Below are 12131 nucleotides of genomic sequence, written 5' to 3'. Positions count from 1 at the left end.
CTGACATAATATGGATATATACTAGATAGTATTACAATGTATGGAAGCCATATTAAAAAATGAAGAGGAAAAAAAGGGAAGGAAACAGTTCGAGTGAGTCCCAGTTAATTCACCAATTCACCGTAGCTGACTATCTTTTGACAGGTTCTACCTTTCCACCCAGTCTGCCAAAGTAGTGTTGCAAGAGGAGGAATCCAATAAACTGAGCACTTTCATTTCCTTGCCCAGGAGTTCAGTTGTCTTCGCAAGGCCCACGCTGAACTGTCAACTCCACAATTTGTTTCACTACCTACAACCAGAGTTTCACTTAAATGTATAAATACACATTTCCTCCCTTGGTGTGTCATCATAATGAGCTGCATTGGTCTCTTTCAGTTTTACTTCACACAGTCACATCTGCAAAACCCATTGCTCTCTGCACCATAACTCAAGGTTCAAAAACAAATGATCCAACAGCCACCCATGACAGATCATTCCAGGTGATACGTTTGAGGACCATCAATTGTCCTACCCAAAGAGGTCAAGGATCAGACTATTCTCCATGAAAAGTCTTCCATCACTTTGCATTGACGTGTCACACACAAGCTGTTAACTTTCTAAAACTGGGAAATGCACGCTCATGTCTCATATGTGTCACACCTGCTTTTCTGTTGTATCATAGCCATGCACCACCCAGGCAGTACCAGCTTGTGGCACTGAAGAGCTCAGGTGGTCTTCCTAGTCCAAGAGCAGGTGTGCAAGTGATGGTGTACCCTTCAGTACCATAAAAACCGAACCCTCCTCCAACCACCCCTTCTACCTTCACTCCCACTGTGAAGAAGTAATGTTTAAAACTATTCTCTTTTCTCATGTGGGTTACCTCAATCAGTAATATGTTTTAAAACTGAACTCACGATGCTCATCCCGTAAGCCTGAAAATTTTAGAAAATGATGCCAAATGGAGGTCCTAAAAAATACTATGAGTTGGCTTATGCTAGGGATTGGCATCCCTGTTGAAACCTCAGCCTTGCATCACTGGCACACACATTTCTTACATATTTAAAGGTACATGGAAGTGGAGACATTACTTAGGCCAAGACATCATGTTTATATTTTTAATTTGCAACATACCAGACTGCTTTGACTATCTCAAGACCAAACAAAATGAACTGAATTCCAAGTCAATTCTTTCACACACAAAAATGTACTTTGCTAATAATCTTACTATTCTACCAGAGGCCCTATCTCCCAATCCATGAAGAAGGAAGACAGCTGTTATTGAGTCCTATTTCTCTAAGACAGTGCCCAGTGGAATGGCTTCCATTCTCCTGGGCTGGGAGATCATAATGCAGGAAGCATGCCTTGCTCACCAGGTATCCCCAGTCCCTAGCGCAGTGCTTAGCACATGACTATGATGATTTAAGAAGATGGGAGCTAATATTCCCGGAGTGCCTGTTGCATGCCAGGCCCTAGGTTAACTGCTAGGTATACACTGGAACATTTAATCCTCATAATCACCTTGTGTGGTAGATCTCCATGTTACACATGAGAAAGCTAAAGCTCAGTTAAGCTGAGTGACTTGCCAAAGGTCTCACAGCAAGCAGCTTGCATCACCTGGGCAGCCAGCCTTCAGAAACCACGGTCTTATCCATGGCAGTATGTACTATTTCTTGGATTAACAAATAAATGATCTCCAGTTACAGACAACTTATCCTGAAAAGGACATTTTGCTGCATATATGCTACACTGATCCCTCTTCTACACTTGTCTCAATGGTTGTCCGTCCGTCTCCTGATGTCACAGATCCATCTGTGTGGCCTTTGGGGGCCATTGTTTCTATCACGCCACCCCCAACTGATAAAACAGTAAGACTCCAACCTGGACTTCCAGCCTCTGGTCTGGCTCCTCCAGGTTTGGGCAGAAGTCTGCACCCAGCACTCTGCCAGCACATGCCACTGGAACCTGGGGGAATATGGCGGAGTTAGATAGGCGCTGGGCGTGGTGGCTGAGAACTGCACACACACACACACACACACACACACACTTGACCCAGGCAGAAGCAGGGACATCCCAACTGCAGGTCTGAAACAGGCCATCATGGCTTCACAGGTTTTTGACACTTAGTAGGTCAAACATGTTGTAAATATCACACATCCTAGTTTACTAACTACCAAGAAGGTAAATTCCAAGAAAAAAAAGATCCACATAAAATGTATTCCCCCTTGTATCTCCAGCATGCAGCACAAGGTAGGCACTTAAATATCCGTAGATGGAAGGAGGAGAGAAGGAGAAAGGTAAAAAGGCATGGAGGAAGGAAATAAGGGAAGGGGAAATGAAGCTTGGTAATATTTATTCCTCTTTTAATTTTCTTTATGTGGGAATTAAGAAAATTGTATTCCATAATGCCTAAAGTTCCTCTGCACTCTTAAAAGATCTATCCAAATCTATTTCTTCTATTTCTGGTATAGACTAGCAAAGGCAAGTTTATTTATCAATATTTATTATTTACTTACTATCATTTATGTCTGTTCTAATAATAAAATGATAACAATAAAACAGCTATAACTTAGTTTAGTTCTTTGTTTCTAGAATTCTACATTGAAAGCCACTAAAATTCCCTTTCAAAAGTAAGTTATTCATTATAAGGAGTCAATCTCATCTTTAAATACTGCCTCCTATAACTTGCTCACTTAATTGTAGACTTTTTAAGATAAGGAAAAAAAGATATAGATTTGACTTAAACCTGTTTTTTCCTTGTAAAAATTTTATCTAATATTCAATACTTCCAAACATATACTATTTCACTAGTTATACATCTATCCATATATATAGGAATCTCAATTCATCAATGAGCTTCACCCCATCTGTGTCCTTTCCCTATCAAAGTCCTCCTTTGGTGTTTTGTTTTGTTTTTTGTTTTGTTTTGTTTTAACTTCAATTAGGATCATCTGTGCCAATCAATTTTCTTTGTTTTGAGATCACTTTTCATCCAAGTGTGCTGTCTTAGAAGGTATTTCCCTCTCTCTTTTTGACCCACAAATCAGTTCACTTCTCCAAATTTAAACAATATCAAGAAGCTTCATTTTGCAATATTACTAATTTTTACTAATGAATAGTAAATAGTGAATATTACTATTTTTTAAAAAGCATTCAGTCAACTCTTCAAACATTTCAGATTCAACTCTCCTATTCTTTTTTAAATCTCTCCTTCTTTCATCCTGCCTATGTCCATAAGGCAAAATGGACAGAATATCATCTAACTTTGAAATTAACCACTCTTTACCCAGGAATCTCTCCAGGGAAGCCCAGGAGGGAACTGCGGACTGAAAGGTCCCAGGTTCGATTCCGGTCAAGGGCATGTACCTGGGTTGCAGGCACATCCCCAGTAGGAGATGTGCAGGAGGCAGCTGATCGATGTTTCTCTCTCATCGATGTTTCTAACTCTCTATCTCTCTCCCTTCCTCTCTGTAAAAAAAAAAATCAATAAAATATATTTTTAAAAAAAAGAAATTAACCACTCTTTACCCAGGAATCTCTCCAGGGAAGCCCAAGAGGGAAAGGAAAAGGAAGTCACATTTACTGAGCACTTGCAATGAGCCAGTCACCACAGGGGCACCTTCAACCATCTTATATGGTATGAGCATCTGCATTTGACAAATGAAAAAGCCGGAGCTTAGAGTAGGTAAATAAAACGAGCTCAGAGTCACATGCCAGAGAGTTGCACTGCCCAAACTTTAAAAAATGAGGAAGAAAAACTGAGAACATATTTCAAAGTTAATGAAAAGCATGTAATAGTTGTATTTAGTGGCATTCATTCTAGGGGCATTTGTTGATGTTTCACATGAAAGAAATTACAAAGAAGACAAAGGAAATGGAGAAGGTGTTACCAGAAACCAAGGCTGACTACTTGCTCTTTGGTCTAAGCAATGAAAAAGGGAACTGATCCTTAAACTTGAGGAATGAGAAAGAAAGGGGGCATGGAGGAGAGTCGAGACACTGTGAATCTGGGTTGTGTCACACACAGAATGATGCTGATTCCACCCCTCAGATGACACACAGAGAGGCACTAATGAGTCAGGCAACAGTAATTCTCCCTAGGGTGCAACAGAAGGACTGGAAAAATCTCATCTTAGAATATCCATTTCAAAATGAAACCCCCCCCAAAAGAGCTTCCCATAAAGCCTCAATAAATGTGATTACTTAACTCATTAAAGCAGAATCCATGAGTCAGAATTAAGTGTAAACAATACTTTATTTTATATACACAGAACAAAGTCCCACTTACCTTAATATTATTTGGCCAGATCACAAATTTTCTAAGTTTCTAGTTCCTTTTCCCCCCTAACAGAATGCATTTTATAAACACTCTCAACAGGAAATGAGACAGTTAACCAAGCACAATGACACTCAATTACAACCTCAGACACTTAGAAATTCAGTTTCTGAGAGAAAACAAGAAGTTCTGTGAATAAGTTGGAAGGAAGCTGTGCCAGGCCTCTAGAATGTTTCAATAATCCAGATCACAAAAAGGATTTAGTAGGAAAGTGGGTAGCACTCTCATAGTTAGAAGCCTCGAGTTCCAGAGCAGAAAAAAAAATCTGTTAGTGTCCATATAAATGGACTCCCATATTTTAAAGACGAGGAAATTGAGGTCCAAACTAAACTGCAGTTTCAGGGATGGGTTCACCTTCCAGTAATACTCTCCCACCCCCATTGACAATTGGTGTCATTGATTATCAGAGAAAAAATTTGAAGGAAAAGGCAAGTGCAGTAACTGGTTCCTAATTCATCATTCCAAGGAAAATACAAAGGATATAAAAGTTGATAACCTAATTAGTTATAATTCAGCACACCTAGACAATTAGGCCTTTTGATTTAGAAGCTTCCTTTGTTAACCAAATAGCTATAAAGCAGTCAAAAAATGATTGACAGAAACAGCGGAAACAAATTGTGTAAATCCTTTCTAGTACTCTATTTTAAATTAAAATATTAAAATATAGTGTATACCCAACCACTGTTTTCACTGGAATATAAAACTTAAAATTGATTTGGGGAATTCCAATGTTATCCACTTTCCTTCATGCCAGCGTTCACAGTGTCTGTTCCAATGCCATATTTTTAAAACTAAGTTCTACAATGATTTTTGCGAAATGTTCGTAGTGATTTTTATCTCTGAAAAGAAGTTAGACTGAGGGAACTTTTTAAATTCTTTGTTTTAATCATTGCATATTTTGCTTTCAAAGTAAAAAAAAACACATTTAAGTTGAAAAGAAAGTACTAACCTGATCAGCTAATGTGGCTAAACATTCCGCCACAGGTTTCATTATGGGATGGTAATTGTCTAGTACTCATCTACATTTCATTCTGCTGGTGCCGTAACAGGAAATAAGAGGCCTTGTAAGGGACCCTCTAGGATCCCCAGGGTAGGCAGAAGCTGAGTGCATATCTACTCTCCTGTACATACCTCAAAGGAATCATGGTGTGTGAGAGAGCTATTTACAACTTACTTTGTGTATAATCAGCAGAAACAAAAGATATGACAACAAGCATAAAGGCCTCTCTCTCTCTCTCTCCTCTCAGGAGAATTCAGCAATGGAGGGCCAGTGGGTATTCACTTCAGTGTCAAAAGGGCTTCCAGAAAACACATTTTCTGTGGGGCAGGGAGGAAATATGGCAAGCTTCCTACACACACACACACACACACACACACACACACACACACACGTTCTTTGTTTACTGAGATCACACATAAAGACTGTGAGAGGCCAGATTTCTGAAAAGAAGTCAGGAAAAGCCCCACACTAAAAGGAAGCTACCGTTCACAATATCTGAAGCTGAATGGGGGTATAAGGTGGGTGTAAAGGGAGAGAGAATGAGGCACAGACATGGTTACCTGGAAAATGAAATCTGTTCCCAAGAAAAGGGCATATAGAAACTGAGATGCTTTTTGCACAGCCAGGGCCCATTCGAAATGTAATTTTATTTTAAAACATTAAGCATTCAGGTAGGCACTTGCCTGACAGGCACTATAAAAGTCACAGCCTAAATAAACAAACTGACTCCCATGTCAGCTCAAGTCTCTTCTGTTAAGCTGGCCACAAGCCCAGATCAGTTCTGAAGTGTACGTGTTTTGGTGGCTTCAGTCTAGCAGGGAAGACATGAGGGAAACTATCTGAGCCCAAGAAGAACTTGGAAAATAATGGATAAACAAAACTGATTTTCAAAAATAAAGGGAGAGAGAGAACCCAAAACAAGTCCTCTCGGGGGGCTGGGGGACATGGCCGGGCACAAGTTCTGCCACGGTCCAGGCCAGAGAAAAGCACCAGAAGAACTTCAGCCTCGTTTCAGAGGTAGACAATGCCAAGCAGCAGAAGGGACAATTATGCAGATAACACAGAGAATTCAGGAAGACCATTAAGAGAAATGGCTTTGACAATAAGCTAGCCAGGAGCCCGTGTGAGAAAGAGCAGAGAGAGGAATAAATTAATTACCCACCACGGTAAAGATGAGGATGCATGCTCAAGACACTGCTGCAAAATAAATGCAAACTCTGAAATGCAGGAAGGTGAGCCGTGTTGTTGGATGTGCAGTTATAGCTTATATCCTACTAATTTTTCAGGTTACGATATTACTAATGAACAACATTCCAAGCCTAAACGTTCTCAACCATGGAACCCCAGGCTAAGACTCAGAAGGACCAACTATATAAGCCCAAGGCTTAGGAATGAAAACACTGCTTCCTGGTCTCCGCTACTGGTGAGTCCAAACACTTATTTACCCATTTTCCAAAAGAAAATGGCCAGAGCTGTGTTCATTCTTACAGGCGAGACAGTGTTGTATGAATGGGGGAACACAGTAAGGATGAGAGATTTGTTATAGAAGAAGAACTAAGTAGGACAGTGGACAGGCCACTCTGGAGACATCTCGGATCAATGAGCTATAGGATCAGGATGAGAAAAGAGAGAACAGAAAAGAGTCAAGTATGTGATTCTACTACTCTACGGGTTGACGGACACAGAAGAGGACTGGGGGTGGGGAGACACATCTCACAGCAGCCAGGCCTGTTTAATTGAGGTTCTCTCTCTTCCTGCCTCAGGAGCTGGTCCTCTTGGGGAAGCTGCCAAAGAACAGGGCCCTAGGCTCCTTGATAGGAGCAACCTCTGCAGGTACAATTACAGGAGATTTTCACCGCCACAAACAACAACAAAAATACCTTGTTTTTATATTGTGAAATGTAGGAAAAAAGATATCTCTCTTCACTGGTGACACCCTGAGGAATGTAACGGAACATGAATAATGCTAAAATTACATAGAATCTGCTTTCCAGGGTGCTAGAAGTGCTTTATACATAATATTTATTAATTCCCACATCAGGTAAGTAAAGGGTGGTCTAATTTCCATTGTACCTTTTTTATTTTTAAACAAGCAAACTGGGGCCTATCAATACTGTCTTCCTCCACATTTGATAAACTGTACAGAACTGAAATTATGACTAAGTTCTCTCAATTACTATGCTAGTGTTTTAGTAGAAGGAGAAAAAGCCTCCTACCAATTGATAGTCCGTCTGTTTCTCCAACTCTTATTTTATTTGAGTTTTAGCAATACAGAAAATGAAGTTGTATATACCTGTGTCATGGATGGGCTTTAGATTATGAAAACAAAGTACAGAATTAGATTATTTTCAATTGGTTTGCAATCATTCTCTTATTCATATCTTGGAAACTGAACACTCCAGGTTTCTGCTTATCAGCATATATACTGCCAAATCTAACAACTGACAGTAAGTAAAATCTCAAGTGTGCATATATACGCCCAGGTTAACTTTCTTTCTGCCCTTGAGGCCTGATGACAACTATCCTAAAAGAAGGAAATGTGAAAAAGGCACCAGATTTGAAGTTGGACCTCTCTTTAAGTAAATCTAAGCAGTCCCTTATAAAGTTGGTCAGTTAATTATCAATTCAGGGCCTTGTTTCCTGCATCTGTAAAGTGGGAATACTTACAATTACTGTGTAGGGTTGACAAGGTTGAAGGAGAAGACATGTCATCCAACTAAGCACACAGTAGGTACACAGTATAGGTCAGTGGTCGGCAAACTGAGGCTCAGGAGCCACATGCGGCTCTTTGGCCCCTTGAGTGTGGCTCTTCCTAAGCCTTAGGAGTACCCTAATTAAGTTGATAACAATGTACCTACCTATATAGTTTAAGTTTAAAAAACTTGGCTCTCAAAAGAAATTTCAATCATTGTACTGTTGATATTTGGCTCTGTTGACTAATGAGTTTGCCGACCACTGGTATAGGTAAGTGATACTTCCCCAGACATCCCCCCACAGCACACCACTCTCATGAGGGCAGAGAAGTTTGAGACAGTGAGGGACAGAATTTGGGCGGAGGGAAGCAAGCCTCAAGTGTCAAAGGAATAATATAAGCAATTAGAGAAACTAAAGTATATAGCTATTCAATTAGTCTCAATTAGGGGCCAGTTCAGTCAACTTTTAGAAGGCTTCTTAGAATGCTGAGTTGAGAAAGACGATAAGATGTTTTGAGGCTCAGAGAGACTGACCACTGAAATCTTCACTGGGGGAAGTCGTGAGCAGTATCCCATTTCACTCTCTGCCATTCATACCCCAAGGGAGCCTTCACAATTAAAATATAAGGTAAGCCCTAGCCGTTTTGGCTCAGTGGATAGAGCGTCGGCCTGGGGATGAAGGGTCCCAGGTTCGATTCTGGTTAAGGGCACATGCCCCGGTTGCAGGTTTGATCCCCCGTAGGGGGTGTGCAGGAGGCAGCCAATCAATGATTCTTTCATCATTGAGGTTTCTTTCTCTCCCTCTCCCTTCTCCTCTGAAATCAATAAAAATATGTTAAATATACATGCTAAGGCCAGATGCACGAAAATTCGTGCAAGAGTAGGCCTTCCTTCTCCCTGGCTGCCAGCACCGGCTTCCCTCTGGTACCCAGGACCCGGGCTTCCCTCCGGCCGCCAGCAAGGTACCCGGGACCTGGCTGGCTTCGTCCCAGCCCCGGCTTTGTCCGGAATGATGTCCAGAAGGATGTCTGGTCTAATTAGCATATTACGCTTTTATTATTGTAGATAAGGTAACCTGATGAGTTATCTTTCATGCTACTGGCTTGACCTATGGATTAAAAGTAAGGAGCTTCCAGGAAACATGAGTGAATAAAATCTGAAGAAACTCTACCCTTTTGGAAAACAGCAAACTGATAGACAAAACCAATAGTCTAGGTCAGTGGTTCAAGGTGTACTCCTCAGCCGTGGAACTTACCAGCACCAACCGGGGAGTTGTTTGAAATGCATTTAGCCGGCCCCACCTGAGACCTACTGTGACAGGACCCCTGGATGGGGCGCCCAGCCACTTGCTCTTAGTGATCAGGTGTTTGAGAATCACTAGCCTAAATAAACTGGAAAATCAAAGGAGAAATGGTCAGGAGAAAGCTCTCACTTAGTTTGAGAAGAGGCAGCATAACAAAAACCAAGGGATGAAAGGAGAAGCAGACATCAGGGCATAAGATCCAGGATCTCCCCAAATCTCACTCTGTGAAGGAGAGAGGGGATGTCAGAAAAGCAGACCCTTAAAAAGAGAAAGCCAAAATGATTAAGCCACTTAAGGAGCGGTGATATGGCCAATTCCTCAATATGCTGCAAACATGAGAAGGAAATGACTTGGGAACAGGCGCTAACTTAGGCATCTAAACTAAAAGCACCTTTAACTTGGCCACTGCACTTGCTCCTCTTGGCTTCTCTCCCTGGTTTTCCTCCACAATCAAGAAGGAGAATGGCCCTGACCAGTTTGGCTCAGTGGCTAGAGCAGTGATGGCGAACCTTTTGAGCTCGGCGTGTCAGCATTTTGAAAAACTCTAACTTAACTCTGGTGCCATGTCACATATAGAAATTTTTTGATATTTGCAACCATAGTAAAACAAAGACTTATATTTTTGATATTTATTTTATATATTTAAATGCCATTTAACAAAGAAAAATCAACCAAAAAAATGAGTTCACGTGTCACCTCTGACACCCGTGTCATAGGTTCGCCATCACTGGGCTAGAGTGTCGGCCTGTGGACTGAAGGGTCCCAGGTTCGATTCCAGTCAAGGGCATGTACCTTGGTTGCGGGCACATTCCTAGTAGGGGGTGTGCAGGAGGCAGCTGATCGATGTTTCTCTCTCATCGATGTTTCTAACTCTCTATCCCTCTCCCTTCCTCTCCGTAAAAAATCAGTAAAATATAATTTTTAAAAAAGGAGAATGAATTTAACGATTTCTGATGAGGAGGAAGAGGATACTAAGTAATGATCACCAAGCCCCTGAATTTTTTTGTGGGGGGGGGATGGCATGTTTTTAGAAAGAAGTTCACTTTGGAAGAAAACAGGTGCATTTAACTTGACCTTATATCATCAAAGGCACAAAATGGGACACACAAAAAGGGTAGTTTCTTTCCTCTCCTCAATTTAACACACTGAAGAGGAGAAAGTGCTGGGAAAATGTATGTGAGAAAGCAGAAAAGGGAGTCTGAGGAATGAAATATGATAGAAGTATGTGCCAGACAATGAAAAATATTACCCCCAAAAAAGCTCAACAGCTCCAGTTACCCATTGAATCACCTACAGTAAACCTATTATGGTTTTTTTTTAAAGTTTTTTTTAAAGTGTTCTTACATGGCTTAAGAGCTGAAATAAAATAAGCGTGTCATACTAAATTTAATGCCCAGTGGTTGGCTGCAGATGCAGGTTCCTCTGGACAAGCCCCTTTCCCCATTAGACATGAAGAGAGAGCTGGAGAAGGGCCACAGATAGCACCAGTCTACCAGAGAAACCCCCACTGCTGTCACCAGGAGAGCCAGGGCGCCTTGTGCACACTACCAAAGCTCAGAATACAGCATGCGGAAGACCAGTGAATCAACATGGTTTTCTTTGCAAAGTTTGAACACAGGTAACTTTAAGAGAAGAAAGGAAATGGGAAGGCAGATTCAGTCCTGCGGCTCCATACAGTAAAAACTTTCCCAACTCAAACGTAAGTCTTACTGGGTCTTGCACAATTCCCCCTCCAAGCCTTCTGAGGATCCCAGACTAAAAAGAGAAAATTCACCAAAGCATACAAGGCTGATTTCTATGGAAAACACACCCGCCTCCTCACCGCCCTGCCCCACCCCATCCTACCTTCACTTTTGTCAACTGGGGTGAGATCTAAGGGAGATGAAAAGCTACAGTTTTCTGTACCAGGTTAAAAAAAAAAGGCATCTCTTTGTTACTGGGGGTCTCAGATGTGCTGAGAAGATTAAGTAAAAGGAAGTTTCTTACAATATTTTCTCTTGGGATGTTACAAAATCAGGTACTTTTTTCCAAACTGAACATATTTTACTCCTGAAATCTAGTGGCTTTAGAAGCTAAAAGTAGTAGACAACAGAATGCTTTATAAATGATAAAACACATAGTGTTGCTTTTTTGTACACTTTTGGTGTTAACAGCCTCACACAGAGCTATTTATATTGCTGACTTACTTAATGATCAGAAATGCTATAAAATACCATGTTCTCGCTACGTGCTTTCCTTTAGTGATGTCATGCTCTTCCCTGGTTTCATCTGCCACCTATTCCTTTCCTCTCATATAAATTTTAGTCCCAACACTTTCAAGCTGCAACTAGAAATTTCCAAGTGTCCAGTTAACACCTTGAGCTACACAAGCAAAACAACGGGGTTCATTACTACCCTTTCTTTACTACAGCTCTCCCCTAACTTTGCCGTATTTTGCCATGTCAACCCCATTAACAAACACTCAGAAACATGCCCAGCCAGTGTGGTTCATTGGTTGAGCATTGACCCATGAACCAGGAGGTCACAGTTCAATCCCAGGTCAGGGTACATGCCCAGGTTGCAGGTTTGATCCCCAGTGGGGGTCGTGCAGGAGGGGGTCATGCAGGAGGCAGCCGATCAATGATTCTCTCTCATCATTGATGTTTCTATCCCTCTCTCCCTTCCTTTCTCTGAAATCAATAAAAACATATTTTTTTAAAAGACACAGAAATATAAATCATGATTAAGATCCTTCTCCTTATTTCCCAAACCAATTAATTTCTGAAAGCCTGTCCATTCTTCACTTTTAATAGGGCCATACACCTCTGGGGTCATTTCTCTCCT

General features: G+C 41.1%; 1 protein-coding gene across 1 annotated transcript in view; it reads right to left on the bottom strand.

Annotated features, from left to right (window-relative positions):
• BNC2 (basonuclin 2) overlaps positions 1-12131 on the bottom strand; it is a 295227-nt gene that overhangs the window by 254995 nt on the left and 28101 nt on the right. The window contains 1 exon segment of the mRNA XM_023758914.1: positions 1858-1941. Coding sequence (XP_023614682.1) covers positions 1858-1941 — 84 coding nt within the window.

The sequence above is a fragment of the Myotis lucifugus genome, unplaced genomic scaffold, assembly GCF_000147115.1.
Source record: "Myotis lucifugus unplaced genomic scaffold, Myoluc2.0 scaffold_144, whole genome shotgun sequence".
In the NCBI taxonomy this organism is placed as follows: Eukaryota; Metazoa; Chordata; class Mammalia; order Chiroptera; family Vespertilionidae; genus Myotis; species Myotis lucifugus.
This window is presented reverse-complemented; position numbering and strand designations above follow the sequence as displayed.